Source organism: Kogia breviceps, chromosome 1 (genome assembly GCF_026419965.1).
Source record: "Kogia breviceps isolate mKogBre1 chromosome 1, mKogBre1 haplotype 1, whole genome shotgun sequence".
NCBI classification, from domain to species: Eukaryota; Metazoa; Chordata; class Mammalia; order Artiodactyla; family Physeteridae; genus Kogia; species Kogia breviceps.
Window position 1 is genome coordinate 201,708,529 of NC_081310.1, and position 17,077 is coordinate 201,725,605.

Consider the following 17,077-nt stretch of genomic DNA (forward strand, 5'->3'; position numbering starts at 1 on the left):
TGCTGAAGACGTATTTATTCCCTGCCAGACTCATTGCTGGCTCCCTGAGAAGGGTGTGCGTCAGAGCGTAGAGTTGGATGAAAAGGACCAGTTGTCAGAGGGATTCGAGTGATTTTACCTCCAGGTTTTGACCAGTTCAGGAAGCCAAGTATATTGCAGCTGAAAGGGTTGAGACCTGTGTTTTGATAAAATCTCTAAAACTGAAAATGCTTCTCCTTATATACCATGCTGACACGTTATCTCTGCATGGGATTATGGAGAGAGCCTTCTTGCCATTCCTCGGAAACAGCAGTCTGTAGAACAGAGTTCCTTGGGGTATCTTATGAGTAGCGGTGGGTCCCTGAAGTTACTCTCACTTGAAATTCCTTTGCCCATTGGTCATGTTTTCCTTTTGCAGTTTCCTGTCTTCTTTCTGCAAATACAGACAGAGCACCTTTTCAAGACACAGATCCCAAACGGCACAGTTGACCAGAGCAAGAAAATTATTATGAAAAATATTCATGGTAGTTAACTAGTCTCTTCTGTGGGACCAGGCACAGCTGTGCTTTACATTGTCATCTCTTTGCAAAGCAGGTGGAAAGGGAGTGCCTCCTTAATGTTTGTAAGAGTCTTGAGTCCCATTTTGGCTCAGTCTGGGAAATTTTCACAGGGTATTTTTGGTGAGAAATGTCTCATAAATTTTGAATATCTAAAAACTTATTAGTCCTTTATATTTAGGCTTTCTATGTGTCAGAATGGAACAGAAAATTATATACTAAATATTTTCTACCACCTTTGACTCATGAAAGAAAGATCTGTAGGTCTCACATCTGATTTATGGTGAACAGAAAACAAACAGAAGCAGTTCTAGGCAACCAGCTTGTCTAATCTGACCTGCCGAGGGACTGTGGCCAGGTCTTCACCTGAAGACAAGCACGATTGAACCTGAGCTGTTACCGCTGGGAATGTTTTCTTTTCATGCTTTCAAAGTTGGTCTAACACTTAGAACCTGTTTTTGGTGGGGGGATGTGCTTATAAATAAATGCACTTTGTCGGCAAATATAACGTTGAAGCGCGTTAGTCATCACTAAAGTTTAGTTTTCATTTGTTGTCTTTGGGTGACTTCCCTTGCTGGTGTGGTAGTGATGGTTTGCTTTTTTTTTTTTCTTCCAGGCTTCTAGTTAGTGCCTCACAGGATGGTAAGCTTATCATCTGGGATAGCTACACCACAAACAAGGTAGGTACTGCAAACCCTTCCCTGAAAAGCGGCCCGGGAAAGGCAGGTGTTTAAACTCTGGGTTCACTTACCTAAAATGTATAACAGGAGAGGGTAGGGGAGCACAGTGAGTTCATTTTGGTGTAAAGTCATATGGGTCAGGTAGAAGCCCAGTCACATGGCTGGCACGTGTCACTGGTGCTGCTGGGCCAGCATGGTGTCGCTGTGATGTGTCATCTCTTGACAGAGCAGGTTGGGGGAGCCTCCTTCAAGTTTCTAGGGAACTGGAGTCCAATTTTAGCTCAGTCCGGGAAATCTCATGCTTTATTTAAAAATACTGAAATACAGCTTTCCGTTTAGTTAACTAGTTTTTACAAGAGATAATCTGAAAGAGTTTGTACTTTGAAGTATAAATTAAATTATTTTAAAAATTAAATCCAGGGTTGTATATTGAATGAAAGAAGTACTATCGTTGGTCTAAACGTGTGTAACAGACAAAATTCAGTTTTATTTTATTGGAGGATACCACATGTGTATAACAGAATCCAGTACTTAAAACAAATCTGTCTCAAACACAGGGAGGCTTGTGGTAGGATTAATTACACTAATTTCTAGTTTGATTTACTTCACTAAAAATGCTGTATTTTCTAAGTGAATTTTATAGCCATTTTGACAAGCCAGTGAAATGTTTTCCTTTTAACATGTAATTGTGATTCAGAGGCTATGTTGCTATTACTTAAGTGCCTACCTAACTGTAAGTTATGATTTTATTGAAACTCTACATTTGGGAATTCCCTGGCAGTCCAGTGGTTAGACTCCGTGCTTTCACTGCTGAGGGCCTGGGTTCGCTCCCTGGTTGGAAAACTAAGATCCCACAAGCTACGCGGTGTGGCCTAAATAAATAAATAAAACTACATTAAATTGGTGTGCAGCACTGGGTTTCTAATTAAATTATTACTTTATCTGACTGCCCACACATATAAAATATTTTCAAAATCATTTTGGCCCCTGTTTTGCTGTGAAAGCTGAAGACTAGAAGCAGGGCCGTAAGTGTCAGTTGTTAACGTTTTTGACCTTGAGCATGCTGCATCCTGTGTGTTCTTTCATTTAGGTTCATGCCATCCCTCTGCGCTCCTCGTGGGTCATGACGTGTGCATATGCCCCTTCTGGCAACTATGTGGCCTGCGGTGGCCTGGATAACATTTGCTCCATTTACAATCTGAAAACTCGTGAAGGGAATGTACGTGTGAGTCGTGAACTGGCTGGACATACAGGTACATGTTCTCATCGGTAACCTCAAAGTTTGTATGCTGTGTGCCTCGCATGAGTTAACATGCTTTGGACACTCACCCCTTCTCAATAATTATTTAATGAGATTGGCTACAGCAATGGCCAGGTATACTCTGAAAATGAAATCAAACACAGGCCTTGATACTCCTTTACCAGTAAGAAGCCTTTGGATATAAGTCACTGTAGTGGCCCGTTTTCAAGGATCTTGGGAACGTAGGTCACTCCATAACAGCTGGCAGCCACCTGTCTTTTATAGTAGCAGGACGTAGTTCGATCTGTTATCTCCTTCTGAACCTCCTTCCATCTTTTTTTTTTTTTTTTTTTTTTTTTTTTTGTGGTACGCGGGCCTCTCACTGTCGTGGCCTCTCCCGTTGCGGAGCACAGGCTCCGGACGCACATGCTCAGCGGCCATGGCTCACGGGCCCAGCCGCTCCGCGGCACGTGGGATCCTCCCAGACCCGGGCACGAACCCGCGTCCCCTGCATCGGCAGGCGGACTCTCAGCCACGGCGCCACCAGGGAAGCCCGGGAAATATTTTTAATACCCTTTTGATAACTTGTTATTGGTTTCTAATCAAATGCCATTATGTTCAGAGAAGATGTTCTGTACCAGTTCCGTTTTTCACATTTATGGAGACTTGCTTCCAGTGGAGCGGGTGGTCTGAGGATGACACACCGCACGCACGTGGGGGTCCAGGCTGTGGGGCAGGTTCTCAGCGTGTTCATCAAAGCCGGACTTTGACACTGTTCACATATTCTCTGTCTTTAGTTTATTTCTGTCAGTTGCTGAGGCAGGGATGGATTCATGTATTTCTCCCTTCATTCTGGGAATTTTTCTTCATGTATCTTGAGCTCTGTTAGTAGAAGGTATGTTCATGACTGTCGTTATGTTCCTGATGAAGTGACCCTCTTTCTCAGAACCTTCTTTGTTGGAAAGTCGGCTTTATCTGATGTTAACGTAGCTGCTCCAGCCTTCTAAGTCCGACTGTTTGCATGGTGTATTTTTTCCCATCCACTTAACTGTATTTATAAACAGAGTCCCTTAGAGACAGCACACAGTTGCTTCTTTCTTTTTATCCACTCTGTTTCTGCCTTTCAAATAGTATGGGGTTCATTTCTGTTTCATGCGGTGTGGGTGCAGTGGCATTTGGCTCTCTCCCTTTATGGTGTGCTCTCCTTTCCTGCCTTCTTTTGGGTTACTTGATTTTTTAGAATTCTATTTTAGTTTTATCTGTTGGCTTTTCTGGTTACCTCCAAAAAAGGGTTATGTAGGGAGTGCAGTGTACATTCATAATTTTTCATGGTGCACTCAGAGTTATATTGTATCCATTTGTATGAAATACAAGAATCTTGGGGCCATAAATCCCTGTTTTCTGCCCTTCCTCATTCTTTATGAAGTTTTCGTAGGTGTTGCATCTCCGTGTGTTATAAGCCCCACAATATATTGTTATATGTTTTTCCTTTAAATGTTCTTAGCCACTTGAAGAAGTTTGAATCGTCTTTTACATTTACTCAAATCTTTACCATTGGTAGCGCTAGTCATTCCTCCTGAAGACGTGCGCTTTTTTCGGGTTCCCTTCAGCCTGATGAACTTGCTTTACCATTTCTTACCGTTAGTGCAGGTCTCCTAGCAGTGCATTCTGTCTGTTTTCATTTATCTGAAAATGTCGATTATCCTTCATTCTTGAAGAAGTTTTTGCTGGATATATTTAATTCTGGGTTGGTATTATTTTCTTTTAGCACTTTAAAGATTTTTCTTTGTTTTATAACAGTTTGTGATGTGCCTTGGAGTGACTTTCTTTGTTTATTGTGCTTTAGCACCTTGAATTTGTAAAGTTTTGTCTTTCACTAAATTTGGGAAATATTAGAAATCCATTTTCTGTTCTTTGTTCTCTGTCTTTTTGTGCTCCGGTGGGTGCATGTTCACATCGTCTCTTAGGTTCCTGCGGTTCTGTTCTTCTTTATTCCATCTCCCGCTTCTCCAGAGCTGTCCTCCAGTACATGTGACTTCTGTCACCTCCAGTGTGTTGTTAAGACTACCCAGCGAGCCATATATGCCAGATGTTCTATTTTTCAGTTCTAGAATTCGTTTGCTTTTTTAACGAAATAGTTCGTATTTTTCTGCTGACGTTTCCTGTCTATTTATTATGAGCATATTTAGGATCCTTGGGCATAGTTCCAAGAGCTGGCTTTAAAATTCTTACCTTCCAGTTCTAGCAACTAATCCCTTGAGGTTTGGTCTTGGTGGCTCTTTTCTCTTGGATATGGGTGACATTTTCCTGCTTCTTGGTACATCTAGTGATTTTGACTTGTGTCCTGGGCTTTGTGGAGACTCTGTTCCCCTGAAGCCCTGCCATTTGGTTCCGTTGGGAGCAGCCGCACAGCCGTGTGGGAGCAGCTGTCTTGCCTGTGTGGTTCGGACAGATGTTGGGGCAGTAGGTGTGTGATTTTTAGGGCCTTCTGTGGCTTTCTCCTTTCTAGGTTTCCTTCTTTCACTTTCTAGTTGTGGTTGACCAGAACCTTATTTACTGGCTGTTCAAGAAGGTTGGGCCATAGACCTGCATCTGCGGTGTGGCTGCAAGAGGGGGCCTGCCCTCAGGCACAGGGCAAACAAGCTTGTTAAAAAACAAGCTCACCCAGTGCCTTTCTTTTCTTCCAAGTGCAGAGGCTCCTCTTTGGTTTGCCTGCTTCTGCTTCCAGTGCTTTCAGGTTTTTGTTTTTATATTTGTCCAGAGCTTGTGGTGGTTTCTGTGGGAAGGTTGCTCCTGGGGGTGGGAACCCCCCTTCTTGGAACCCAGCCTAGGCTGCCCGCCCCATCCTTGTAAACTGGGGGTTCTGTCCAGTGAGCAGCCTTCCTAAGCCACTTTGCTTATAGCGTTGATGAACTCACAGCACATTAAAAAAACACATTCTTACTTTTTATCGATCTCTTATTATCAGATTCAGTGTATGGACTTCCATTTTTAATTAAATCTTTTAAATTTTTTAACACTTTATTTGCTGAAACAAAATAAAACTAATATTAGAATGTTTTAGAAATTTTGTTTCCCTCATGTATCATGAAATTTTAGTTCTTCGGGAGTTGAGCGGTAGTGTTTTTTTAAACGTTCGGCCTCTTAAGAGTATTTGAGACTTTCTTCAGACATGATACGCAATTCAGCTTCAAATCAGTAAAGGTTAAAATTCGATAAATTCAAATCGCCTCACTTTAGTCGGGGGGTAAAGGTGTGAACGGCTAGTGGGCCAGAAGATTTGAGGGTGTGGGCCTGTGCCTTGTCGCAGCCCTTCTAAGCCTCGTCTGATGGCGCTCGTGCTCGTCGCGCAGGCACCGCTCGCTGGCCTGAGCCTGAAGCTGAGAGCTCTTCGTTACGCTGTGGTTGGGACATTTTGTCGTAGAGTCTTGGAAACTCAGTTGCGCAGAAAACCCTTCTTGGTGCTCTTCTCAGCGGCCTCCCTGAGCCGCCAGGTGGTGTCTGATGGAGTGAGGGCAGGAGTCGAGCCTCTGCGCTCCGTTTCAGGAGAGAGGCTCTTGGTGGTCAGTTTTGTGTTGCTGTTGTTTCCAGAAAATACAAGGGCCCATATGGAACGAACAGAAGCTTCCTTCTCTAGAGTTGGCCACCTAGGCTTTGGAAATGCTAGCAATACTTGAGAGAGCAAACACCAGATGGCGTTCTGTCTTCTGGTGTTTTGCCTTTTAAGTTTCTATCTTAAGGAGTAAAGGATGCCCTCTGGCAATGGTTAATGGAGTGAATTCACAATGATTGAGACGGAACGTTTATCATTGTTGCTGTTACTCTGAATATATTAGGTATAGAATAAAACTTGCCAAGTGCTCTCTTGGTGAAAATAATAATACAAAGGCGTTAGATTGTATATTTGAGAAACCAGTAATTCCCTAAAAGCTCATTCCCCTTTCCTAAACCTCCCATCGCAGTGCAGACACATTTACCCTTTCTGAGATCACCATGGTCAAGAGTTTAGCCAGCGGTTTCCTGGGGGTGACATGACTGCCTTGTACTCTTGCCAGAAGCCCTTGCGGTGGCTAAAATTTCGTTTTCCAGGGATCATTTGTCCATGCTGCCCGGGGCTCGAATGCCCGTGAAGGCATTGGCCGGCCCCTGGCCTGTTAGTCCCTTCTTTCTTTACAGGCGCCAGCAGGCCCCGCTCTGGGGGGAAGGTGCGTCCCGCAGTTCTGCCCCAGGCCACACGGCGCTGTGCTCCAGCACCCTGTTCTTTGGCCGTTAGTTAGCGTGACCGCGGTTTTAGGCTTTTTGTGGTCGCGGTCTGGGGAACTCAGACCCCACTGCTCGCTTCCTGGCCTCACGGACTGCGCCACCGGCTCAGCTACCCTCTGGGCTGCCCTCCAGCCGGCTCAGCGCCCAGCAGCAAGAGCCCCCTCTGCCAGGCTGGCCACGGGTCCTGGCCGTGCCTGCATTCAGCCTGAGAGGATGCGTGAACCTCCGGGTGGACGGATGCACCCGGCCTGCTGCTGGGTGCTTGTCCTTTGGCATCAGCAGTTTCTGGGTTTGTCTCTTTGGGGTGGCGTTTCCTCACTCGCAGGCCTTCATGTTACTTCATTGTCTCTCTTTCGTTTTCACGGAGCTGCTCAGAGAACGCACCCTGTGCTCCCAGTCTCCACTCCCCTGTGCACCTCTGAGTGGGTCGGCGGCTTTCCCTCCCTGCCCATCCCCAGGTGCCGGCTGGGCTAAGACTGCCAGCGTGATTCACCGTAGAAAGTTGGGAAAGTAACATTTCTTCTGTGCTTTTAACTTCTAATGCCATCCAGAACTGCAGTGTTGTCCTGCAGAGTTGGAGAGGGTTCTGGTGTACCGTGTGCTGATCTGTCCCTGTCGCCGGTCGTTGCAGCAGTTCCCAGCTTGCCACTAGTGTGCGTGTTGTGTCTGTAAATGCTGTTCTTGCAGAGAAGTAACTTCTCAGGCCATAACCGTGTTCTTGCGGTGAGTTCCCTTGGCTGAACTGTTTGGTCCGGGGCAGCACTTGCAGCGGCTCACGTGTCTGTGCACATGGGTCTTCGGCTTTGCCGTCTGGGTCAGCTGCCCTCTGGATGAGGAGGTGAGCTTGTCTGCCTCTCTGGACCAGGTTCCCATTCAGCGACACACTGTCATGAGACCGTCCCCCTTCTCTCCCACGGGTCCTTGACCTGAGCGCCTGCCCTGCCTCACTTCAAGCCTCCTCCCCTCTGGACTGCTGCCAGCTCGTTCCCACGCCAGGCTGTCCCCAGCACGCCTGTGTCCCACTGCCACTCGTCTCCGTGAGGCCTGGCACCTCCGCACTTGGTGCCCACTTTTGTCAGGGTCTGTTTTCCCTACCCCTCTGGAGGCCTTCGTCAGGCAGCAGCGCCACTGGGCCAGCCACCCTTCTGCTGAGGGGACACACACACTCACACAGCCCCTTCAGGGAGTTTGCTCGCTCTTATATAAGCAAAGACAGTAACTGCCACCGTTCATTGAGAACTTAAATGTGCAGACAGCTCTGTTCCTCCCGATAATTCTCCGGAATTATCCCAGTTCCTCTGGGAAGCCTGGGGCTCCATGAGCCAGCTCATGGGAACATGTACTGCAGGTTAGCAGCTGAGCTGAGAATCGGGCTGACTCGGAAGCCACTGCCCGCCTCCCAGCCAGAATGGCCCCGCAGGCTTCCCCGGAGCCCGGGTGCCCCTTGATGGTCCCCTTGCACACGGGGCGTCACTGGCCTCCTGGGACGCTGGGCTTGTGGGTTTAGCTGCGGAGCCCGCCGGCTGGACGGTCTGGTGTTCATGGTTGGTGAGTTCCTGTCTCAGGGTTGTTGCCCTTTGCTGCTCAGTACTTGTTTGTTAACCTAATTTAAAAGCTGGTTCCGGGACTTCCCTGGTGGTCCAGTGGTTAAGACTGTGCTCCCAGTGCAGGGGGCCTGGGTTTGACCCCTGGTCAGGGAACTAGATCCTGCATGCCGCAACTAAGACTCGGCACAGCCAAGTAAATAAATATAAAAAGAAAAGCTGGTTCCCACCTTTTCTTTCTGGGAGGAAAAAAGATTTTTGTAAAAAATATAATATCCACCTGGTTATTGTCTTTTTCCCTCGATGTACAAAATTCAGAGACCAAAAAAGTGAGTTATGAGCCAGCAGCTCTGACTTTGCGTAATGAAAGGTAGTATTTGGATAGGGTTGACCCTTGAACAACACAGGTTTGAACTGTACTGGTGCACTTACACCTGAGGTTTTTCTCCAGCTACAGCACACAGGAGCCCAGGTGGGCTGCATCCCCAAGGAGACCGAGGAACCACTGTCACGAGGGCCGACTCTAACTTCTGTGCAGATTTTCAGCCTCAAGGAGGCTGGCACCCCTGTCCTCCATGTTGTTCGGGGTCAACTGTGTCTATTTTGAAAGCTCAAACTACAGGAAGTTAGAAAATGGACACCAAAGGCACCCCAGTGCTCTCCACATGCGGTCTCTTAGGTCCCTGAGACGCCCTCGCCCCGGGACCAGGCCAGGCTCGTGTGTGCTGCCCCGCCCCTCCTCTTCATCTGCGTGTGGCTTGGAGTCTTAACAGCATTTGTGACCCCCAGGCACCATGTGTGGTTTTGCAGATTTGGTCATTTCCCACAGCCTGCCTGGCTCCTGAGGGTCAGCCAGCTGACGTGTGCTGACCACCTGAGGCTCGAAAAGGCCAGAGCAGGCCGCTAGTGCTCAAGAGCCCAGGCTGTGGCCGGCAGCCTCTGGTCCTTGGGGCGGGAAGCTCGTGGACTCCCTGGGGCTGGCCCACCGCCCGCTCGAGGTGGGACAGAGGTCATCTTTGAGGTCGTGTTTCTTTCTTCTGTTGACCTGGGAGTGCCCCTGTCTGGCCCTGTGTGAGACCAGGTGGTGCTGGGGTCTCCACGACGCTCCTCCCTGTCTGCTGTGATCCCAAGTCAGACAGGCTAGTGCTGTGATGGCGGGTGTGAGGGTCCCAGGGCTGGTTCCCGGAAGGCTGGCTTGAGCGAGGGTGAGAGTGTGCCAGGAAGTAAGTGCACTTCTCGGAGTGGAGCTTGGGCTGAGACTCAGCGGGAAGAGAGCCCCTCGGGGCAGCTGACGGCGCCCGTGTGGTCCCTGGTGTCCTGTGGACGTGATGTGGCCTTCAGGGAGCACTTGACCACAGGTCCTCGTCTCGGCACGTCGTTGATATTTTGAAATTGTTCTCTCTCTCTCTTTTTTTTCTATGGGAGACAGTACAGTAATATGTTAGATAAGTGCTTTATTTTCCCAATATTCTTATACTTTCCACATCAGCAGCCTTCAACGGGCCTCCTCTTTGTATTTTGTCTTTGATCTTACTGATTCACACAGCGTCACACGTGGCTCTGGTGTGTCCTGGGAAGACCTGTCAGGCAGGCTTCTCTCCCTGGCAAAAGCCCCGCCTACTGGGGACAGGGACTGCTCTGCCACCATCCCCTGGGCCTTCGGGGGCAGGTGTGCTTACCTTGCACGTGCAGTTCTCAGGGTCATTTACACTAAGACAAAAGCAGAGGTCATGGTAAACAGGGCTAGTTCAGTAGAAGTCACATGGAGGTCCCGCAAAATGGATTTTCTTTGTGTTTGCCCTTTTTTATTCCAAAAGCTGATCCAGGCTGGGCATCTGGCCTCAGCCCCGGCTCTGCCTCGCTTCCCGCGTGCTCGGAGGGGTGGCTGGGGGCACTCAGGAGATGCAGCTGTTTCCACGCTAATGTTTGACGGCAGCTCTTGTCCCGTAGAAAACAAATCCACCCCCACGCCCATCCTCATCTCTGGCTCTGGCTGACCCCTGCAGACCCTCCGTCCCTTCTCCTCCCGACGTGTCCAAAAGGGTAGGGGCGGACGGGTGCGCTTGCCTCCCGAGACCGCGGGGCGCCGTGCTCACTCGGAGTCCAGTCCTCTGGGCGGGGCTGCACCGGCCTGTCCGGGCTCTGGCACTTGCCCGGCAGTGCGTGTTGTCTGTGCTGCTTTCTTCCTCTTTGCAGCACACACGGCAGGGGCCAGGGGGTGGTGGGCGAGGCATTTGTCTCACTTTGCTGTGGACCTTCCCGCCATAGTTGCTCTGCCAACGTGTGTTTCCATTTATAAGATCAAAGAGTCGGGGGCACAAAGGCTGGGGCCATCGTGTGGGTCTGTTTTCCAGGTTACCTGTCCTGCTGCCGTTTTCTGGATGACAATCAGATTGTTACCAGCTCTGGAGACACCACCTGGTGAGTACTTGAGCGCCAGACCTGTCCTTTTTTTTTTTTTTTTTTTTTTTTTTTTTTTTTTTTTTTTTTTTTCCCCCGGTACGCGGGCCTCTCATTGTCGTGGCCTCTCCCGTTGCCGAGCACAGGCTCCGGACGCACAGGCGCCACAGCTCACGGGCCCAGCCGCTCTGCGGCACATGGGATCCTCCCAGACCGGGTCACGAACCCGCGTCCCCTGCATCGGCAGGCAGACTCTCAAGCACTGCGCCCCCAGGGAAGCCCCAGACCTGTCTTAATGCTGCTTACCTTGGCCTGTAGCTCAGGACACAGGGGAGTTCTCAGTTAGGCCATTTTAACTGGAAATGGCCAGGAGGCTTCAGACACGGGTGGCAGTGAGTGATGGGTGGGTTCATGGTGCTCTGTGCAGATTTCAAAGCTCAGAGTTTGATTCTGAACAGCTAAGAACTGATTTTGAAACTACGGTTTTGCATGAAATGCCCGCTTTTCTTTTCTCCCTCTGCATATTTTACCTTTCCAGGCTACCTTTCGTAGCACTTGGGGGAGTGGGTGTGCTTTAGTCCCTCTCTTAGGTGAGCACTGCCTCATTGTGGACTCTGAACACAGCTTTAAAAAGCTTGTCACTTGTCACAATTTCACATGAATTATATCAAACTAATTAATTTTTAGAGTTTCACCTTACTTTTGGATAGACCACGTAAACTTCTAAACATTCCAGTGATGCTGTCACTCGAAGCACCAAAGCATATCCTTTTAAATCTTTAGACAGTTGAATCATTTTAGGCTTAAACTCTCCTTGTGGGTTATTCTGGTCCTTTGAGGCATGTGGTGGTCAGGAGCCAGCGGGCCACGCAGGGGGCCGGGGGTGCCCTGGCTGAGTCCTGTTTCATAAGGTGTTCTTTTTATGTATGTCCATAGGTTCACCAAAGATTCATAATCTATCTGGGCTGTCAGTTGGGGAAGAATTTCTGTACTAGAAAATATTTTTGAAAGCTTTTTCATTCATGAGGGATGTTTTTCAGACCCTGGGAATGTCTTGCTTCCTTCTGTCATCCCTCAGGCCCTAGCGAAGGGCCCTGCACGCTTGGATTTGGGTGGTTGGGCTGAGCCAGGTTTTCTGTGAGGCTTACGGGAAATGAGCAGCTTCCACTGGCGTTGCTTCTGTGGGTGAAGCACAGAAACAGCACACGCTGTCCTCAGGCGCTGCTGTGTCTCACCTTTGACTGCCCTCCATGTAGCCACCCGAGCTGACGGCTGTGGGCCCAGGCTTAGCTCTGCTGCCTCTGAGTGACCCCAGTTAAGGGCCGTCATCTCCTCATCCCAGCCCGTGGGACCCTGGAGGGCATGGAGCTGGCAGCAGCGCAGAGCGCGTTTTCGGTCCAGCCGGGGACGGCGGCCGGGAGCTTCCTGCTGCCCCTGTTTGAGCCCATGCAGGGGCCGCAGGCATCCCTCCTTGAAAGGGACTCGGGCTCCCTCTTTTGGTGTTTGAGTTGACGTGGAAATCACAGTTACCATAAAGCCCGTGGGCTTGTGCTCATCTGTATTGTGTTTGTTTATTGTGTTTATTCGTTTGCTTTGTAACAAACCCTTGTAAACAAAGTCGCATTACAGGTTTTAGATTTGTCTTAAGTGCAGACGTTTACTGCAGTCCTGGGGGGTTTGAAGGACCGGTTGTCACAGGACTGGTCTCCTGAGCAAGTGAGGTGACTGCTGTCATTGCTCTGCTCCAGTGCCCTGTGGGACATTGAGACCGGCCAGCAGACGACCACGTTCACGGGACACACCGGCGACGTCATGAGCCTTTCGCTCGCCCCAGACACCAGACTGTTTGTCTCTGGCGCTTGCGATGCTTCAGCCAAACTCTGGGACGTGCGAGAAGGGATGTGCCGGCAGACCTTCACCGGCCACGAGTCCGACATCAACGCCATCTGTGTGAGTTGGGGTCCGAGGTGCGGGTTGGGGGCCCTTCGCCAGCCGTTAGCAAGTTAGAGTCCTTCTCTGGAGCCACGGGTTACATCGTCAAATTTGAAAATGTTTTCAGGATGAGATGGTCTCTCTTTTCTATGCAGACACAGTCAAATTGAAAAAAACTCCCTGTGGGAGACTTATCTGTGACTTGATCTGTCCTTGCTGAGGCCTGGCATATCTCCCGGTCTTGGGGTGACCAGGGACTGTATCACGCAGCTTCCCCCATCAGGGGACAGGCAGTGCCGCAGCCGAGCCCGTTGGCCCAGCTCTGCGTGGGCACACGGGGTGCGGTGGTTGAGGGGGCCTGCCCTTGTCCCAGCACCCTGACCAATGGGCCCGGTCTCGCGAGGAGCCGTCCTCCTCGGGTTCAGCCTGGCTGCCAGCGGCCTGCAGGGATCCCAGCCTGTCGGTGATGGCCATGCTCCTGCAGCTCCCTTGGGAGGACGAATGGGGCGGGAAGCCCGCTCTCTGGGGAGCACGAGCACGTCACGTCCCACCCAGGCAGAGCCTGCAGTCGCTCTGCTGTCGGGCAGTTTACGTTTCCAGTATTTCTTTCTGTGCATTTGCAAGTCGTCTTGGTTTACTTTCTCTCCAGTTCTTTCCAAACGGCAATGCGTTTGCCACTGGCTCGGACGATGCTACCTGCAGGCTGTTCGACCTCCGTGCGGATCAGGAGCTCATGACTTATTCCCATGACAACATCATCTGCGGGATCACCTCCGTCTCCTTCTCCAAGAGCGGGCGCCTCCTCCTCGCAGGGTACGACGACTTCAACTGCAACGTCTGGGATGCCCTCAAGGCCGACAGGGCAGGTAGGCAGCTGCTGCGCCTCGCCGGCTTACCAGCATGCACGGGCCCCACGCGAGCTGAGATGTGTAAGCCCGGCAGGGGGATGGGAGGCAGGCCAGTGGCGGCGGGCTCTCGGCCGCTGTGCGGCACACGTGGGCAGGAATGGGCCAGCCGCTTGGCCTGCACGGCCCCCCTCCCATCGGGCGTGTTGGAAGCACAGACGAGCTCGCACGTGAAAGGCAGGCAAGAGGTGTGTCGTTCTCAAGTGCATTAAAACGCAGGTTGTGCAAAAGATGAGAACTTGCAGTGTTGAAGACGGGGGTTCAGGCGCATGAATCGATGCTCATGGAGTCTTCAGTGCCGGAGAGGGTGGGGAAGGGAGCGTGGCTCCGAGCCCGTGGCCTCCCGCTCTGCATTGAGCCCCTCTTGCCTCTCCTGCTCCCCCACGTGCCCCCAGTGCCCATGGCCTCTGCCCCGACAGCGCCTGCTGACACTCAGAGGAGTGCAGGAGGCGCGTGGGGGTGCTCTGAGATGTGGCTCAGATTCCTCTGGAAAAATGTGGAACTTTCTGGCTGATGACTGCTGAGTGTCGACAGGAGGCCCTGTCTTGGGGGGTGGGGTTCACTCTGTGATATCCCAAAGGCCCTCCCTCAGCGCCCATCACCAGCCTTCTGTATTCTGTGCTCTGCACCAGGCCCCGGGCATCACGAACAAATGCAGAGCAGCCTGCAGCCTTCACTCCCGTGCTGTATTTTTTTTTTTAATTAATTTATTTATTTATGGCTGTGTTGGGTCTCACGGGCCCAGCCGCTCCGCGGCACGCGGGATCTTCCCGGACCGGGGCACGAACCCGTGTCCCCTGCATCGGCAGGCGGACTCTCAACCACTGCGCCACCAGGGAAGCCCCCCGTTCCATTTTTTATTTAAGCTTTTTACTGTCGGGGGTGCTCAGGAGTCGGTGCAAGAGGCCCTAGGTTGTTGAGTGTGTGTGTTTGTGCCTTTCAGTTGTGTATGTTCCTTGTTGTCATGCTGTTATCCACGTGTCTTGATAACAGACACGTTGCCAGGTTCTCCAGTGCGTTTTCCTTCTGTGTGAATCCCTCCTGTGGCCGTGGGCACGTCCGCCATGGGAGAGGAGCACGCCGACCCTTCCTCGCCTTGGGCAAGAGTGGGCGTGAGCTTCAGTTTACTTTCCACTTGACCAGGCTTCCCTCCTTCCTGGTGTCCTTTCCTCACCACTGAGGCCTGGCAGGGACTGAACCTTGGGGGCTTCTGGGTCTGCTTCAGGGAGAGGCTGGATCCAGGGGTGACCGTGCTGTCATCTGCTCCCAGGGGTCTTGGCCGGGCATGACAACCGCGTCAGCTGCCTGGGGGTGACTGACGACGGGATGGCCGTGGCAACAGGGTCCTGGGACAGCTTCCTCAAGATCTGGAACTAACACCAACAGGTAAGGAGCAGCCCCGTGCCCTCCCTGCTTGTAGCTCTACATAATGAAATGGTGGGTCGGGGTTTCTAAGATTAATTTGGATGTAGTTGATCTGGACTTGTGGGCAGGTGAGCATTGGTGTCAGCTTGGAGCACTTCCTGTGCCTCAGCCGCGAGCGGGCGCAGCCATCATACTGACTGTGTGCACGTGCACCAGGGTGTTCTGTTTCTCTTCATGTTTCTCTAAACTCTGTTTAAAGCAGCAGGTGGACGCCGCTGTGACTGGAAGACCATTCCAACCTTGGAGCGTTACAGAGATAGCATTTCCAATCCACCCCTACTAACGCGGACGCCCTGCACCCCTCAGAACTTCAAAAGGGCAAGACCTTTTCCCTTCACTTATTGCTGAAACCAAGAGCACAATTCCCATTAAGAGAAGAATCTCTGTGCTATAAACTAAAACAAATCGTGCATTCCTTCCGGGACCATTGTCTTTGTTTTTCTTTTTCTTTTTTTTTTTTTTTTTTTCTTTTCTTTTCTTTTCTTTTCTTTTTTTTTTTTTTGTCTTGAATGAATTTAAAAGGAAATACTATAATAAAAATGTTAACCAGAAGGTAAACTTGAGTGTAATTGTAAGACAGACACTTTTTTACTAGTTTCTTTGAATTCTAGATCAGTGATCCTGTTTTGTGATGTTCATGGAAAACAAGTTGAGGACTTCATCTTGTAATTGATTCTAAGTTTCAGATTGTGTTTGTAACAGGATTTTGCAGACATTCATATTTCCCTCTTAAAATATATTCCTTTCTGTTCAGTAGTTAAACAGAGAAAGAGGGGCTAGTGCAGCCTCTCTGGAATTGTTAATGATGTAAATTTAGTCCCTGGTTTTTTTACTTTTCGTCTCGTGTCACATGATCTTTGTGTGCACACACGGCATAGAAGGACGATGCTGAGAAGTCAAGGAGCAGAGCGCGCGCCGTGGACGAACAGTGAGCGCCAGTCAGGCACCTTTGCTCCCCGACCCGCCCTCTCTACCTTCTCAGTTCAGTTCTGAATCTCACCCTGGGTCTCCTTGTGAAGTTGGAGGGAAGTTTATACAACAGCAACAGCGCGACACCACCCTGTGCCCCACCCTGACCGCCAGGAGCCTCTGTTCTCAGGCGAGGTGCCCGTCCTGTGCTTGGATAGTCAGTCAGTTATTTGTGTATGAAACAATGTACAAATCAATGTTTTGAAAATAATGATCTCAAACTTTCTAAGTTAAATTTTAAAAAATTTGATCGTTTGCCATATCGGGTGGGTTTACTCTTAGAATCGCATGCTGTAGAAATGCTCAAAAGTGCATATAGGACTCAGTCCTTAGATGTTCTCTTTCTTTTCAGAAATAACCTCTTTAAAGCTGTAACCATTGCTCCTCTGTGCACACGCATCGCATCGGAAGCCGTGCAGTCAGCGGCTCTACACACTCACCTAGCGGGATATTCACTCTTTTCTCTATTCCTTTAAAAACAAGTCCTGTTCCAAACAATTGCTGTTGGAATTGGGGGGTGGGGCGGGGTGGTACAGGGAATGGAGACCCCGGCCTCCCTTTGTGGATTCCTCACGGCCCGGCTCTCCCGTGGAACCAGCCTTTTGCACCGAGGCAGACCATTTTTCTAACATGCAGACGTCCCTGGTTCTGTGCGCGTCCAGTGTGGAGCAGTGGCGTTGGGATGGCGCAGGCCTCCTCCCCGCACCAAGCACTCCCTTAGAGGCAGCAGCGGCTTCTCCATCCTGTGTTTCCACCATCCTGTGTGCCCTGTGCCCTGGACCCGCAGAGAGTGGGACAAGCACCCCCCCCACCCCGCCCCCACCCCCCTCGGCACCCCTGTAGAGCTCTCTGCACCCTGTCCCTCACCTTTTGTATTTAATTTTAAAGTCAGTGTACTGCAAGGAAGCTGGATGCAAGATAGATCCTATATTCACTGTACTGTTATTTAAGATGTAATAAAGCAGTTTGACATGAGGGATTTTGGCGTGGCTGCTCATTTGTGGGGCTGTTTCGGTGTCTGGGGGGCAGCTGCCCTCCCCTGGCTGCCCCCTCTTCTGCCCACGTGCTTCGTCTCCCTCACGGAGAGTCCACGAAAGGAGTGGCTGGTCCTCAGATGGGCCTGCAGAGCAGCAGCGTCCCACCAGCCCTGCCCCATCACCACCCAGACCGTGGTCCTCTCGTT

At 50.4% G+C, this 17,077-nt stretch overlaps 1 protein-coding gene across 4 annotated transcripts in view; it reads left to right on the top strand.

Moving 5' to 3' along the window:
- GNB1 (G protein subunit beta 1) overlaps positions 1-16,869 on the top strand; it is a 90,429-nt gene extending 73,560 nt beyond the window's left edge. For 2 of the 4 annotated variants that reach the window (XM_059065244.2, XM_067019176.1), the window contains 7 exons: positions 1,153-1,216; positions 2,307-2,469; positions 10,618-10,684; positions 12,412-12,613; positions 13,245-13,461; positions 14,771-14,886; positions 15,125-16,869. In XM_059065244.2, the coding sequence (XP_058921227.1) occupies positions 1,153-1,216; positions 2,307-2,469; positions 10,618-10,684; positions 12,412-12,613; positions 13,245-13,461; positions 14,771-14,877 (820 nt within the window). In that variant the 3' untranslated portion in view covers positions 14,878-14,886; positions 15,125-16,869. The remainder of the gene's footprint in view (positions 1-1,152; positions 1,217-2,306; positions 2,470-10,617; positions 10,685-12,411; positions 12,614-13,244; positions 13,462-14,770; positions 14,887-15,124) is intronic. The other 2 variants (XM_059065235.2, XM_067019165.1) reach the window with 1 other exon arrangement.
- The last annotated feature ends 208 nt before the right edge of the window (positions 16,870-17,077 follow it).